Source organism: Sycon ciliatum, chromosome 9 (genome assembly GCF_964019385.1).
Source record: "Sycon ciliatum chromosome 9, ocSycCili1.1, whole genome shotgun sequence".
Classification (NCBI taxonomy): domain Eukaryota; kingdom Metazoa; phylum Porifera; class Calcarea; order Leucosolenida; family Sycettidae; genus Sycon; species Sycon ciliatum.
In genome coordinates this window covers 16,576,388-16,594,046 of record NC_088651.1, presented here as the reverse complement: position 1 = coordinate 16,594,046, position 17,659 = coordinate 16,576,388, and the positions used below count along the sequence as shown (strand labels likewise).

The 17,659-nt window shown below is 46.9% G+C and overlaps 1 protein-coding gene across 2 annotated transcripts in view; it reads right to left on the bottom strand.

Moving 5' to 3' along the window:
• The window catches only part of LOC135824591 (uncharacterized), a 43,498-nt gene continuing 25,839 nt past the window's right edge, over positions 1-17,659 (bottom strand). For both annotated transcript variants that reach the window (XM_065337324.1, XM_065337325.1), the window contains exons 7-13: positions 16,162-16,245; positions 14,661-14,981; positions 11,782-11,871; positions 6,427-6,516; positions 4,282-4,551; positions 1,211-1,495; positions 1-452 (exon numbers count right to left, since the gene is read on the bottom strand). In XM_065337324.1, coding sequence (XP_065193396.1) covers positions 442-452; positions 1,211-1,495; positions 4,282-4,551; positions 6,427-6,516; positions 11,782-11,871; positions 14,661-14,981; positions 16,162-16,245 — 1,151 coding nt within the window. In that variant the 3' untranslated portion in view covers positions 1-441. The remainder of the gene's footprint in view (positions 453-1,210; positions 1,496-4,281; positions 4,552-6,426; positions 6,517-11,781; positions 11,872-14,660; positions 14,982-16,161; positions 16,246-17,659) is intronic.

The following is a 17,659-nucleotide window of genomic DNA, read 5'->3' as shown; positions in this document are numbered from 1 at the left end:
CACATCCCCTACGGGGTCTTGTTTGAGATTGAACTCCCATTTTATTGTTATACACTCACGAAAAGGACACATGCCCACCTCAATGCAATGGATGGACTCGAGACGAAAGAAGTAGAATAAATAGGGGGTAGCAGATTAGCAGCATTGTGCGCTGTATCCAAAACACACACACTGTAGTTATTGCTTTTACAGAGCAGTTTCGACAGTTCTCACAGGGTTAGGCGGAGAAGGCAAATGCCGTCCACCGCCCTGCAGGATTTCATACTAGGCTGCATGTGGCAACCCAGTTCGAACTGTCCAAATTAGGGTGATGGTTTTTCAAATAAAGAAAGAAGAAGATTCATTAGTGCGATCGGGGTCGCAGCAATCCAAATAGCCTGGCGGCAGGAAGTACGAAAGACCAGCCGGCTCAATCTCCAGGGAGCATGTCAACGATGGCCATTAGGTCATTACTGCATGGCAACACAACATACACATGGCAGACACACACACACACACACACGCACACACACACACACACACACACCCTTTTACTTGTACCCGCTCACTGCCAAAACTGGTCCCGTGGGGTCTCCCAAGGAGAGGGGAGAGAGACTCAAACGGAATCTTGGAAAGATGACTCAATTGGCTATTAAACCACCCAATGGCCGACAACCCGTCTCCCCCCCCCCCCCCAAAAAAATATGGGTAGACTTGGAAAAGGTCCCACTTATGGGCTCACCACACATCAGCAAGTGGGCGAGGACAAGGGTACAGAAAAGGGATTGACGGCATCAAGGTATCCGTCTGGGGATCCAACTGCAGTTACCCCTGCCCCCAGTGAAGGTAATACTTGCTACTAGCGTGGGTGGCTAAATCAGAGTGGACCTGATACAAGCTTCACTAGCACCATGATTACACAAGAGTTACTTTAGCCAGAAGTAGTCCATGGTTTTTGACTTGAGTCTACAGTTCCGCATTTCCTACCCATGTACCCTGGGGCGATTACACACCCATCACAAACAATGGCAAATGTTTCAGGGTCGCAACGGTGTCTGGATTTACTGTTGTCTTATCAACCCCCATCAGTCATCTCTCCCACATCTTCACACAACCATGGGCTTTCACTGCGTTTGCAAGCGATTAGTCAGTCTCCGAATTTTAGCACTTGGGCCTTCACCAAGGAGCATATTGCAATTGCAGTGGATTGGCGTTCTCCCGTTCGACTTACCAACTTCACAAATCAGGTACTTCATTTTCATAGAAGGGGGTGTAATTTGGTAGTCGTGACTCCTCCTTGGCTTTCTGGACTGCATGGAAAGTTTATTCTGAAGCCACATGCTGTACTCCCCTCTTATGCCCATCTGGCGCATAAACTCAGGAAGGCATGTTTGCCCGTTTAAGGAGACGAGATGCATGCGATGATGTTGGCAAGCATAGTTAGCTTGCTCAAAGTTGCGCTGACCATTATCCATGTAGTGGAGGACTACATTATACTTTTTGCATTCGTAAAAGCCTAGGAAAGAAGGAAATGATTTGCACACGTACACCGACATACGCACACACCCACACATGCGCACACACAGACACGCACACATGCACGCGCACGCGCACACACACACATACACACACACACACACACACACACACACACATCATGACATTATTATTATGAACCCAGCCAAACCACTGATTGGAAACAGGCAGTGTTGCTTTACCATAGCAGCTTGGGCTGTGGTGAGAACATGTCCACACACTGCTAGAATGATGAAACTAACCACGTCATTTATGAAACCTTTTTTGAAATTTGAGAAAAGCCACAAACAAAAGGGGCCATAAGTTCGTACACATGTCCACTCACTGTACACATACATCTTTTTTTGGGGGGTAAACGCCTGTTCGTTTCTCGAAAAATATCGATGTACAGTTGTGTGTGTGTAGGTAGCAGGAGCAGGTTGAGAAAATAAGAAGGAAAAATATCAATACCTGGTATGCACCATTTGTAAGTTTGTTTCTCAAGAAGGGGGAATTATTATTATTATTATTATTATTATGGAATGAAGAGAAATGATCAGTTTCCGGTTCTCAAATGTCATTTTCAAAAGACAATCTTCCACTAAATGCCCCTTTTGGCCCCAAGGGTCATTTGTTACTGGTTTTACTGTAATAATAATAATTAAACATGGCCTCAGACATGCCTGCAATAGAGCGTATTGGGGCCGAATTGAGGATCAAAAACCCACTCTAAATCTCAAAAATCTGGGTTTGGAATCTGCGTCTCCATACATGTTGCCATGCTGAATTTCTATTTCCCTGTTCTTGGACTTTTCTGGCCTCAAATGTGGCAAGGAGTAATTGCACGGGTCACACAATGCAGGATGTGCTGTGTACTGGTGTTTTCATGAGATCTACAACCACATGTATGTGCAGGAGACACCAAAAAGTTAGGGTGCCAGTTTCCAATGGATGAACTGTACAGGACTCTGCCCCGGAGCACAATATAATACTCTGGTAGAACAATATGTACTCTGGTAGCACAATATGTACTCTGGTAGCACAATATGTACTCTGGTAGTAGTGACTACACCCAATTTCCAAAACTTGCTCCGATCGCTTCGATTTTGGTCTCATTCCATTCTCCCAGGCGTAGTACATAGGAAATCTGTAAGTATTATTCGAATCGGCCCAGTCATTCTTGAGTTATAGTGAGTTGAAGTGCGCCAAGTTGGACTTTTGCTGGAAACAGAAATGAATGGGAGCGATGGGAGAATCGAGAACGACCGCACAGTCCGTGCATGCAGTACAGTGTACAGTGCACACGCCTCGACACTCGAACTGCGCGTACGAAATTGCATACTTAGGTATGCTGGCGCAGAACAAATTCGCTCGTAGAGGAAGACGAAAGCGTCTCACCGCCTTGTAATTTCACATGGTCAGTAGTTTTTCGACGCTGAAGACGATAGAATAGTCCGCGACGCTGCGACCCGACCAGAACAACCCGAAATTCATACCCTGAAAAAGCGCTGAGCGCAGAGCTCCTAAATTTTGTCGTATGGAAACGGGACTTCGGGTCTCAAGGGCACGAACATCTCCTCTCTCAGATAAAGCAATTCACTCGATGCGATATTCTACAATTTGACCTGGCCACGCCGAAATGCACTGCCATGTCGGATTCTCCCATCGGAAGTATAGAAACTTGTTTCCAAAAAATCAGCGTCTGGGTGCGAGGGAGTAAAGTCACTACTGGTAGCACAATATGTACTCTGGTAGCACAATATGTACTCTGGTAGCACAATATGTACTCTGGTAGCACAATATGTACTCTGGTAGCACAATATGTACTCTGGTAGCACAATATGTACACTGGTAGCGCAATATGTAATCTGGTAGCACAATATGTACTCTGGTAGCACAATATGTACTCTGGTAGCACAATATGTACTCTGGTAGCACAATATGTACTCTGGTAGCACAATATGTACTCTGGTAGCACAATATGTACTCTGGTAACACAATATGTACTCTGGTAGCGCAATATGTACTCTGGTAGCGCAATATGTACTCTGGTAGCACAGTATGTACTCTGGTAGCACAATATGTACTCTGGTAGCGCAATATGTACTCTGGTAGCTCAATATGTACTCTGGTAGCACAATATGTACTCTGGTAGCGCAATATGTACTCTGGTAGCACAATATGTACTTTGGTAGCACAATATGTACTCTGGTAGCGCAATATGTACTCTGGTAGCACAATATGTACTCTGGTAGCACAATATGTACATGTACTCTGGTAACATAATATCAAGAGTACATAACCCCCCAGAGTGTGCAACGCCGATCCAGCTCTGTGTAGGGTCTTGGTCGAGCGGAATCGGATCTTCTGATGTCATGCGTACACTTCACACCAGCGCAAGGCCGGTCTCGAGGCAGGGCACCATTGTTTTTGATCCAAGAGTACCCGCGACTCCCCGGGTTCCCCTCAGATGTGTACGGTATTATGACGCAAAGATCCGATTCCGCTCGACCAAGACCCTACACAGAGCTGGATCAGGCGTTGCACACTCTGGGGGGTTATGTACTCTTGATAATATTATGTACTCTGGTAGCACAATATGTACTCTGGTAGCACAATATGTACTCTGGTAGCACAATATGTACTCTGGTAGCACAATATGTACTCTGGTAGCGCAATATGTACTCTGGTAGCACAATACGTAATCTGGTAGCACAATATGTACTCTGGTAGCACAATAATACTCTGGTAGCACAATATGTACTCTGGTAGCATGGGCACACCTACCTCCAGCAACGCAGATGACACCCCTTCTTTCGTGCGCGTGGCGGTGTTCTCCATCGGAAGTTCTCGGATGCGGGGAAGGAAAGAGCCAGGTCAGGTCCACTTTGTACAACAAGGTGATGCCCCTGACAACAGGTTGGAGGTAGGGTCGTGGCAGGACCATCTTGTACTTCTTGCAGAAGGCTACGGCTTCTCCGTTGGTTTTCCGTGTATCCTTGAACACGTAGTACTGGTGGCGGATGTGAGCAAGCCCGTAGGTATGACGAATGACCACTGCACATGCAAATACAATAAAAAGTGAAAAAGACTATTATCATGTCCGTTCCCGAAGTGAACCAACTCATGATGTCCGCAACCGCCCGGTAACCCCGCCCGGTAACCCCGCCCGGTAACCCCGCCCGGTAACCCCGCCCGGTAACCCCGCCCGGTAACCCCGCCCGGTAACCCCGCCCGGTAACCCCGCCCGGTAACCCCGCCCGGTAACCCCGCCCGGTAACCCCGCCCGGTAACCCCGCCCGGTAACCCCGCCCGGTAACCCAATACAGATGCAGGCACGGTACTGTAAAGCGACAGACTTTCGCGGAGCGCAAATTTGGCGTTTCCCTAAATTAGGCTGGTTCACGATGAGAAACGTTTGCGATTCTATCTCTTCACTTGGATCTTGTACTGTCCACAGTCAATGTACAGAGAAGTTCGCGGCGATTTATATTCACAAATGTGCGCTGGTCGCGGAAACAGCGAAATTTAATCTCTAGCGAAAGTTTCCCACCTTACAGTAACCCTGTACAGATGCAGGCACGGTAACCATGGTAACCCTGTACAGATGCAGGCACGGTAACCATGGTAACCCTGTACAGATGCAGGCACGGTAACCATGGTAACCCTGTACAGATGCAGGCATGGTAACCCTATACACATGCAACCCTATACACATGCAGGCATGGTAACCCTGTACAGATGCAGGCATGGTAACCCTATACAGATGCAGGCACGGTAACCCTGTACACATGGTAACCCTGTACAGATGCAGGCACGGTAACCCTGTACACATGCAACCCTATACAGATGCAGGCACGGTAACCCTGTACAGATGCAGGCACGGTAACCCTGTACAGATGCAGGCACGGTAACCCTGTACACATGCAACCCTATACAGATGCAGGCACGGTAACCCTGTACAGATGCAGGCACGGTAACCCTGTACAGATGCAGGCACGGTAACCCTGTACACATGCAACCCTATACAGATGCAGGCACGGTAACCCTATATCCATGACTGTTACAAGATGATAAGCAGTCAGAAAGCACGCATTTCTTCTATTCTAATTTATTCACTTAATGGTTTGAGGGATTTATCCGTTCCTTTTGAGTGCTGCTGTGAGAGCAGTTTGTACATGTAGGTTTACTAGCCCCCGTCTCCTGAGGATTGATTTTCAGCTTAAAACTCGTGAGTAGAGACATTTACTCACTTTCTGTTCCACCGGATTTTCGTTTGTACGGTTCGTGTCCTGCGGCTCCGCTTGAATGCATGCGCATTGCACAGTTGTCCTTACAGCCTTCTATGCAGTAACCCTTTTCCCACTGCAGGGTGCTGCGACCTGTCCACTAGCGACCAGCATTCATTCAATGCCCGGACACCCCTCCATCAGGCCGTTGAAGGTCTCAATGTCCCTGTGTCAGTGTTGTGCCTTGTAGTCGCACTATCTGACTGTATAATATCTCGTTAGCTTGGTGGACTGCCAGTCATAACTCACAACTTACTGGTCCTTTCTTCTAACAATCAATGTTCAGAGTGCATTACAATGTGCTGTGTGTGTAGGTGCTGGACCAATCTGCTCATGCTAAACAGCACGTGAACACACCCACAGCATGGAAAAAGGGGTGAATTGTAAAACTTTCAATCTGCAATTGCGCTCGGTGAAATTCAACCCAGAGTACAGATTTCGCTCCCTCAACTTTCACGCTTGCTCCCTTGGCGCCCTGGAAGTGGCGCAAATGCGGCGGCTGAACGTACACACGCACCAATATAATGATTTTCTCAAAACACTGGTACAGGACGCCAGTTTTGTACTTCGGGTCGGATTTCGCCCAGCCCAACTGTAGGTATAACAACTGGCGCAGACGGCAGCAAGACCGCCATGTTCTTACATGATGTGCGCTCGGCGCAGCCTGGCTCCTTAAAGTATGGTAAACAGCTGCAGCCTCCTTTGCTGTTGGGCGTGCCATGCACGCAGACCCCTGTTAAAGAACACAGCAAAACCCACCAACACAATTGTGATTAGTCCAACCAGTAGAAGAAGAGGGCGAAGCACTTTGTCGTGACTCTCAAGTTTCACACACTACTACACATAGGCAATCATCCAACAAGAGTACTAAACGTCAAAAAAAAGTCTACCGAAGACAAGTGTAGGTGGCATCTCTGGGAGGATCCGTTTTGACTTAAAAGGATGGGGATGCCGAGATGCCCACTGGCAAACACACTGTCAAAACCCATTGTTAAACACAGTAGTTCGTGGTACTAGTCTTGTACTTGCTACGCACAGGTTGGCGAAAGAAACATTTGTCGAGCCATGGCTGTGGGTTCAACTGTTGTAACTCCAATCTGTACGTTTGTGGGAGAGAGGGGAGTTTGTATATTATTATTTTGGAGTTTGTATACAGATCAATAAGGGTATTATACCCTACGCAGTTGTTTATTTGGGAAATATGTATCTATTATTGCACGATTAAAGAGGTCAATATATGAAATATAGAACGAGTAAAAGACCGAGGTCCCCCCAGGGCTTTTACGAGGTCTATATTTCATATATTGACCGATTATGAGGGCAATAATAGATTTATCACGACATAGCATACCTAAACTGTTTTTAGCTGTGTTTATAGGAAGAAATGAATACTATTGTAATAGTACATAGTATATACATAATTATGCCGTTTACATTGGACATTACTTCTGTGTAAACAGAAGTTTTCAGTTGTCACTTGTAGTATGTTCCCCAAGTTCTTTGACTGAGAAGTATATTATTAACACATGGTATGGAGGGCATTATGGCTGATTTATACCCTGGCGCGTAGCCCGAGGTCGTGCACCGTAGCCCAAGGGCCGCAGGCCCGCGGGCTACGGTGCACGACCGAGGGCTACGCACTAGGGCATACAATCAGTCATAATGCACGACGCACCATGTGTTTATTATAGTTCATACATGCCACGTGCCTAGTTGTAGACAAATAAGGTAAACATGGTCAAGGGAGGAGGAAGGTTCCAATCAGCTGTCATATGAATGAAGGGTCGAACAAGATCGGAAGGAGCTTTCTCCGTGGAATGATAGAACGTTTTGTGTCAGATTTACTTGCAGTTCCAGGAATATGCCTTTGCATTTCGGTGTTAGTGTTGCCTATTGGACAGTACGGGAGTTAGCTGATTCGCTGCTGCTTTGGAGTTGACGTTGGACGCAAACATCCTTGACCAAGTGGCACTAGTAATTAGACTACTAGTAGTTTTGAGAGTACATTGTAAGTGTTCTTATTCGGAACAATGATACTTTTTCCCATACATCTGAGATTGTGTTCGCATTGCTTTCAGTTTACTTGATGTTGTTGTGAAATGATGTGTTGTTTTCCTGTGTGATGGCATTCCCCAAACTGTCTCGTCTAGTCGCGTGCATGTGTGATATGAGCATGCGCGATTTTGTAGTCGAGAGTCCTTTTGTCAGTCTTCTTGTTCGTCCTTTTGAGTGTTGTCTCCATTTCCGTCTTGTCAATAATAATTATGTAAACCAAACTAGTCTTGTCCTTTGTGTCCTGCGTCCCGGGGAACGGAATGGCTGTGATTCCGTTACAACGTGGTGCCGAAACCCGGGACGCAGAGGATGAGTAAGTTTGTCATGAGTCTGTTCGTCGTCGTCAACAACTAATACAAGTAATAGTACAACTAGAGAGTAAGCGTGGGGATGGAGGAGAGACGAGGAGCTGGTGGAAGCGGAAGACGACGCGGAGAGGAGGCAGAGAAGGTGATGACTAGAACAGTCACTGTGGACTGGAGCCTGAGACGGCAGGAACCGCGACAGAGCGTGTGGCCGTGGCTCGCCAGAGGACAGTGGACGAGTCTGGCGTCACCGACTGTGTGTCGTCCTTGTTGTTCGTCTTGTTGTCTTGCTCGCTGTGTTGTTCTCTCTCTGTTCAGTTCGTTGCTTGTTGCTGTGTTGTTTCAGTTTGGTTGTTGTCGGTCTGTTGCTCTACTATTCGTTCTGTTGTTCTCCATTGTTTTTGTTGTAGATTTATTTGGTGCGGGTGTGCGCATGTTATTATTTTGTTGGAGCTTCGGGCCCCCGTGTTTCGGTTGGCCTTGTGTGGCGTGGCCTGGTCGTAGAGCGTCGGCTCTAGGTTTTTGTTTGGCCCTGTTTCGTGGCCCGGAGATTAGAGCGTCGGCTCTAGGTTGATGGTTGGTTTTCGTTTTTCTCTTCTGCTGTGGTTCCTTTTGCTGTTGTGCATGTGGAACGTGGTGTCGGTTTATTATTTTGTGGAATGTCATCAAGGGGGCAGGTGTTGTGAAATGATGTGTTGTTTTCCTGTGTGATGGCATTCCCCAAACTGTCTCGTCTAGTCGCGTGCATGTGTGATATGAGCATGCGCGATTTTGTAGTCGAGAGTCCTTTTGTCAGTCTCCTTGTTCGTCCTTTTGAGTGTTGTCTCCATTTCCGTCTTGTCAATAATAATTATGTAAACCAAACTAGTCTTGTCCTTTGTGTCCTGCGTCCCGGGGAACGGAATGGCTGTGATTCCGTTACAACGTCCATATGTACACTGGATATGTAGCTAGGCACATTTGAAGTACATGTACATGTAGATGTAACTGTATATTTTGTAGGAGTTCGAGATACAATCTGATCTCTTCCAGATAGGTAACTTTGTGATGCATGTTCACCTGTCGACTTGTTCGCCTCAATTGACTTGAATTTAGTAATGCATGGTAATGACATACTGTGTCCTATTGTCACGTTGTTATAAATTACTTCTCCTATGTCGACATCTGGCTTGCAAGTGTTGAGTTTCGGAGAGAAAAGAGCAGTAGGTGGCATGTGGCCTCAATTTCCTATGTCGACATTGCTAGTAAAATATAGTTGTTTTGGACGGTGCATGTAAGTAGTTTCGTTTTGTGTGGTGTGTGCGAGTGCATGTGGTGTCCTTAGGGATGGTCCCATGTGTTCTACGTGCGCTGGAGTACTGCCAATTATGTACCAGGTCACTGCCGTAAAAGGCATGGCTTGTTGCATATTTGGCAGTGCACCAGCGTATGTAGTACGCCTGGGGCCATTCCTGATGGGCATGGGTACGACGTACCCGTGCATTATCGTCTGATAATGCCCTGGTATGGTGCTGCTCTGATTGGTCAAATGCTAGCAACGACCTGACAAAAGGCACGTGACATCAAGAGTACATAACCCCCCCAGACTGTGCAACGCCGATCCAGCTCTACATAGGGTCTTGGTCGAGCGGAATCGGATCTTCTGATGTCATACGTACACTCCACACCAGTGCAAGGCCGGTCTCGAGGCAGGGCACCATTGTTTTTGATCCAAGAGTACCCGCGACTCCCCGGGTTCCCCTCAGATTTGTACGGTATTATGACGCAAAGATCCGATTCCGCTCGACCAAGACCCTATGCAGAGCTGGATCAGGCGTTGCACACTCTGGGGATTATTGTACTCTTGGTAATGTATGAATCTGACAGTTTGTGTTCAAATCCCAACATTTGCCTTCAGATTTTTCTTCTTTCAGTTCTGATTTTTTTTCTAAGTTGAGGAAAAGGTTCTAAGTCCTCGGGCTAAGTGGTCAATATTAAGTGGTCCATATAAGCGGTCAATATATTATGCTGATATTTGACCGCTTAAAGATCACAAGTTTCTGTGGGGGTCAATAATAAGTATGTTATCGCATGGTTGCAAGGGCCTTATGGCATATTATTGCCCCGAGAGGTTAGCCCGAGGGCCGTAGGCCCGAGGGCTAACCTCGAGGGGCAATAATATGCCATAAGGCCCGCAGCAACCATGCGATAACAAATTTATCACATGGCCCACAGAGCAGACCATTGGGCTGCTGTTGAAATTAGCCCAAATGCCAACACATTATGACCACAATGTATATAGATGTGCTATCATTATCAAAACAGGAAAAATGAAGATATTTCTCCTACACCCTAACAAAAAGTCTGCTACAGGCCATCAGAGAGTGTACAGTACTGAAAGACGGAGACAGAAAAAAAGTGCCGGCACCGCATCGTCATAGCAATAGACATGGCAACGACAATAAAATACAGCAGAATCATAATTTCAGTTGAAAAATTAAGAGTGCTACCACAAAGAGTTTCTTCATGTTTACATGTGTATCAGGAAGTTGTCAAATACAGTACTGGAACAAGTGCAAGTATTTGACGACTCCCTGGTGTGTAATTCTGAGGACAATTTTTCTTCTTTTTTTCAGCTCCAGATAGCTGTATTTTTCATTGCAAAACATTCCTGAATTGTTGTGTTTGTTGTTCAAGCAAAGGTGAAGGCAGAGGACAGATGAGCCTGGTAAGAGTTTTGCGTGGCACATGAAGGCCACACACAGGCAGTGACTTTGCGAGGATTTGAAAACGCACGACGCTGAGTTGAATTTGTGTTATTACAAATAATAGTTTGTGATCACAGTACCACTTCGAGCAGAACTGAATCTTATCCACAAGCTTACCGACGGTCAGGCTGCCAACATGACTGAACAAATGATCCCTGCAAGCACCACACGGCAGACGTCCGAGGCCATGTCCATTGCCGGGATGTCCATCTCCAAAAAGAATTCCATCTTCGTCTCAATGCTACACTGCGACTCGTCGTAGAGTCGTACAGTCTACAGAGTCGTCGTAGTCACGCGATCACTGAAATAAACTATTTTTTTGCGGGCAAATAAACTATTTTTTTGCGGGCAATATCGCATATTATTGCCCGCGGCGCGAAAGGTGCTGATTCGCTGGAGTACGGGCAACAATCACGTGCCATGTGATAAGAGAGTGATAAAAACCGGTATACAAACCTCGGCGTCACCTAGGTTTGTATACCGGTTTACATTTTCCATATAATCAACTGGTTATGTAATAATTAAACAGTTTCCTCTGAGACAAGAATGCGATAATTCTCATATGAGTATTGAGTATATAATACAACCCAACAGTTCGCTTGTACGTGAAATATAAACCATCATACAAACCGAGGCGAAGCCGAGATTTGTATGATGGTTTATATTTCACGTACAAGCATACTAGTGGGATGTATTATACTTATGCTGACCTTCATACAAACTGACTGTCAACTTCTTCCTGTTTCTATGGTGGAAGTCTATATGGGGTTTGTATGGGGTTTGTATGAGGTTTATATGCCCAGTATAAGCCGCCAGCATGATGGGCAAGTTGACTGGAAGTTTGTATGAAAGGTCAGCATAAGTAATAATATTATTATTAAGAGAACTTACTTATTCGGCATTGTTTCCCAGTGAAGCCTTTGCGGCACACGCAGAAACGCCAGGTGCCCCTGTTGACGGCATGTCCATTCATGCAGAAGCCTGCATGGGATGTTTAAAAACACAACTTATTATCATCACTATGGGCGCACTTACATCACGCACACACACTTGTACTTGTACTTCTTCTTTCTTTCTAGCTTGCTCACTGCCAAAACTGGTCACGTGGGTCTCCCCAGGAGAGGGGAGAGAGACTCAAAAGGAATCGTGGAAAGATGACTCAATTGGCCATTGAATCACCTAACGGCCGACACCCCCTGACATCCCCAAACTAGGGTGGACTTAAAATGATCCCACTTATGGGCTCACCACACCTCAGTAAGTGGGTGAGGACAAGGTGCAGAAAAAGGATTGACGGCATCAGGGTATCCGTCCTGGGATCCAACTGCAGGTATCCCTGCCCCCAGTGAAGGTAATACTTGCTACTAGTGTGGGTGGCTAAATCAGAGTGGATCTGATATAAGCTTCACTAGCACCATTGATTACACAAGAGTTAATCTAGCCAGAAGCAGTCCATGGTTAACAGGTATGTATACTTCAAACAGAAAGTATAATGAACCCTGAAACCAACAAAGGTGGTAGGTACAACAATACACCTTCAAGCAGCCGAGCCCGTTGGCAACAGGCCCAGCACTATCTGGCCTAAGTGCACCCACCAACCGAACTAGCTGGCACACACACACACACACACGCACACACACACGCACATGCACGCACATGCACATGCACACACACACGCACACACACACACGCACATGCCAGCCCCCGCTCACATGCACACACCTCACCTCAGACCTGCCCATCGCGGAAGCGATGATAGCGAACAGCTATGTTAGACATAGCAACTTGTGCTGGGATTACACCATTCAACAGCTTGCAAGGCTGAAGAATTGACCGCCACTAATTTTAGCCTTGTATCCACCACACAGCTGATTGAAGTGGTTTTTTTCTGGCCAGTGAATCCCTGTTTTTCATTTTTCCATTTTTCCTTCTTTTTTTCTTTTCTTTTTTCTACACACACACCACACCACATACTCCGGCATACACTGGCTCTTGGTAACCAACCAGGAGAATGAAAGAAAAGTCAGGAAGAGTCCGAGAAAGAGAAGAAAGACGTGTGCGACCATAATTGTCGGGAATTGAACCCGCAACCTCTCGATTGGAAATCGACTGCACATACCACTGCACCATATGGGACACACACGCGTGCACACACACACACACACACACACACACACACACACACCTCAGACCTCAGACATGCCCATCGCGGGGGCGATGATAGCGAACAGCTTTGTTAGACATAGCAACTTTCTTGTGCTGGGATTACACCATTCAACAGCTTGCAAGGCTGATGAATTGACCGCCACTATTTTTAGCCTGGTATCCACCACTCTAGCAGCTGTTTGAAGGGACTTTTTCTGGCCAGTGAATCCCTATTTCTCATTTTTCCATTTTTTCTACACACACACACCACACCACATACTCCGGCATACATTGGCTGTTGGTAACCACGCAGGAGAAAGAAAGAAAAGTCAGGAAGAGTCCGAGAAAGAGAAGAAGACGTGTGCGACCATAATTGTCGGGAATTGAACCCGCAACCTCTCGATTGGAAATCGAGTGCACATACCACTGCACCATATGGGACACACACGCGCACACACACACACACACACACACACACACACACGCACGCACACACACACACACACACACACACACACACACACACACACACCTCAGACCTCAGACATGCCCATCGCGGGAGCGATGATAGCATAGCAACTTTCTTGTGCTGGGATTACACCATTCAACAGCTTGCAAGGCTGATGAATTGACCGCCACTATTTTTAGCCTGGTATCCACCACACAGCTGTTTGAAGTGACTTTTTCTGGCCAGTGAATCCCTATTTTTCATTTTTCCATTTTTCTTTCTTTTTTTCTACACACACACCACACCACATACTACGGCATACACTGGCTGTTGGTAACCACCCAGGAGAAAGAAAGAAAAGTCAGGAAGAGTCTGAGAAAGAGAAGAAAGACGTGTGTGACCATAATCGTCGGGAATCGAACCCGCAACCTATCGATTGGAAATCGCTGCACATACCACTGCACCATATGGGACACACACACACACGCACGCACGCACGCACGCACGCACGCACACACACACACACACACACACACTCACACACACACATACACACACACGCACATGCGCACACGTACGCACGCACACACACACACACACACATGCTCACACACACACACACACACACACACACACACACACACACACACAAACACACACACAAACGCACGCACGCACGCATGCACACATACATACCGAATTGAACATGCGCACAGAAGCACAGATACACAGGGCCAAGCCCCCGCCGCACATACCCACTCACACAGACGAATGATGCGTACAGGCAAAGCCAAATAGTTCGCCTAGTCCCCCGTACGGTAGTTGTTCCAGCTACTATCTAGATAAGAATCCCATGGTGAATATACGCATTGCGCATTGCCACAATGTGAAGTGAATGAGTGATGCACGCGAGGTCGCTGGGATCGGAAATGCACTGAGTGCGTTCGTTTATGCCCGCGAATCAATTCATGAATCGATTCGTGAATCGATTCGCGCTTTTCGCATCACCCCATGTGAATAGGGTGAATGGATTCCGAATCGACTCCAGGGCTCATGACGTGGAATCGAACGGCGCGATTCCATTCACGAATCGTAATAAGGCAACACTGCCGGTTTGTTCTTCGACAGTAAATAAACCAATCCAATCCGAGCCTTGAATAAGGCGTTGTAGACTTACGGATGCAGAGAAGGCGAGCTCGAGCTTGACGACTACCATCTTGAATTTGCGTTGCACGACTCGGCTGGATTGTCTCTCCGCCCTGCAGCCAGTAATGCGACTCACTCGAATATACCCGTCGGTGGTTCACCTTCTGCAGTTTGTTGAGGATCACGGCTCCCCATTTAGTCTTCATGAGCTCTGCATCTGCCAGTTGTGCATTGGCATCTCTGCACATTCGCTCTGCCTGGTTGTGGTGGAAGTGATGTTCGCTACCAAACACCACGAGTTGTCCTCCCAAATCAGGCACTCCAGAAAAACTGTATTTGAGATGTCCATTGTCTGTAAAGAAAAAGTGGACAAAAGAACAAGAATACATTGCGCGGTCATTCTATTACACACTAGCCATGCTTCTACGTGCTGGTGAGCCGATCTACTCACCTCTCACCGCTTTAGGAGCTGCATTTGCGCCTGGTGGCATTCCTACTGATGCGGAAAACTCGTCCGCTAGCCGGGTCGAATTTTTTTCTTCTTTCTTCTACACCTATCATCATGGAACAGTTTTTCGATCTAAGAATGTTTTCTTGTGATAATCATCAGTGAGAACACATCACTGAATGGTGAGCATATCATAATCAGAGTGCTAGTATTGCTTAAAGTCTCAACAAAGGGATACTTCTGGATATTGACTGTCCGCGCAGACAAAATATCTTTGCAGGTGTTAGGTTCGTCCTCCCGTACATTCCACAACCTTTTTCCAAGCTGGCCTGCTTGCGCCCTCGTACTTACCCTCGTACTCACCTTTTGGTCTGGTTGCCATGGTAGCTACTTGCGCGCCTTATAATAACCATAGCTACCAAGGCCCTTTATCTTGCATTCTCTCTCACTCGATCTCTCTCTCTCTCTCTCTCTCTCTCTCTCTCTCACTCGATCTCTCTCTCTCTCTCTCTCTCTCTCTCTCTCTCTCTCTCTCTCTCTCTTCCGTAATGCAGTCTTCGCCTTTGTCTCCGTCTCTTCGTCTCCCATGATAAATGTCCTTACTCCTACCTATGCCAAGTCATTCCGGTGTGTTCTTCTGGTGTGTAATTCCGGTGTGTCTAGAAGTATGACTCCTGTTTCTATCTCAACCCATATTTGAAATGAATGCATACAGCCACAACCACACGCACACAGACACACGGACACACAGAAACACATGCAGACATGCACACACACACACACACACACACACACACACACACACACACACACACACACACACACACACACACACACACATACGCACGAACACGCGCACACACACACACGCACACGCACACGCACGCACACACACACACACACACACACACACACACACACACATGCACGCACGCACACACATGCACACACACACACACACACACACACACACACATACACACACACACACACACACACACACACACACACACACACTACGTGCTTCTTAGATAATGCCTATTGTTCCAATCACACAGTAGATTGATATGAATAATAAACTCACCGCGTTTCTTGATCAGCTGATCACAGTTAGTACCCTTGAACCTATCATCCTCACAAAAGCAGCCTATACCACCGCAATCCACACCTAGGGGACAAGAAACATACGGAACCCGAACAATCCTTACCGGGGTCGCGAATGAAGCAACAGCTATTCGTTCACCCGCACAATGCCTCTCCCCCCCCCCCCCACACACACAATCCCCCCCTACCCTCGTAACATACCCCCCCCCCCCCGCACACACAGAACATGAATGAAGCAACAGCTATTCATTCTCCCGCACAACCCCCCTCTTCCCCCCCCCCCCACACATACAATCCCCCTACTCTCGTAACATACCCCCCCCCCCCCCCCACACACACACATACATACAGAACATGAATGAAGCAACAGCTAATCATTCTCCCGTACAACCCCAGCCCCCCCCCCCCCTCCCACACACACACACGCACAATCTCCCCTCGTCAGGCGAAATTACTGGTCAGTCGGCAACACGCATTTTTCACAAAAATTTGCGTTTCACCTGCTGGGAGAGTATGCGTGTACTCGAGTCTCATCCTGAGCACGTTTTTTTCTTCTTTTTTTCAGCTCCAGTATAGCTGTATTTTTCATTGCAAAGCCGTCCTCTATTGTTGTGTTCGTTGTTCAAACGAAGTGGACATTCAATCATGAAGGCAGAGGACATAGGAGCCTGATTGGAGTTTCTCGTGGCATAGGACGGCCACACAGAGACACTTTGGGATTTTCTGAATATAAAATACCGTACGCACGATGCTGAGATCAATTTGTGCGATATCAAATTGTTTGTGATACCACATCGAGCAGAACGGGATCCAAACACAAGCTTACCGACGGTTAGGCTGCCGACCTGACTGGACAAATGATCCCTGGCTTCACCAGACGCCAGAAGTCGGACACCATGTCCTTTGCCGCGACGTCCATCTCCAAAAAGAACTCCATCTTCGTCGTGAAAAGGCTTGAAATACTCAATATTCAACCGAGATTCGCGGTCTCACCCTTTCTCAGATCGAATCATTTTTTGTTGTAGCAGTTGCAGGGCAGATCCCTGCCACTACTTCAACAGAAGATGGCTCCAAAGCATGCCTGGAACAAGCCATATCGAGGTTGCAAGCCACCCCTCTTAGCACTTTTTTTGAAAAAATTCGAAATTTCAATGGTGGAAGATATACTATGAAGAGAATTTCAAAAAGTATGTTTCGCGGAGCGATCGCTCAACCTACGTCATTCAAACTTTGCAGGATGGTACAGACGTACATGCTAGACATGGAACCACAGAAGATGATATCATAGCTGACATATGTACATACAGAGTCACACACACAGCAGATTCGTGTGCACAGATACTAAATTAGTGGACGTCGTCATCTTCTTCCCGCTGATCTCAAATGTACTATGACGTGCTATTTCGCCTGACGTACTCTCATAACATACCCCCCCCCCCCCAACCCCCACCCCAACACATATCAAAACAGTTGCCTAG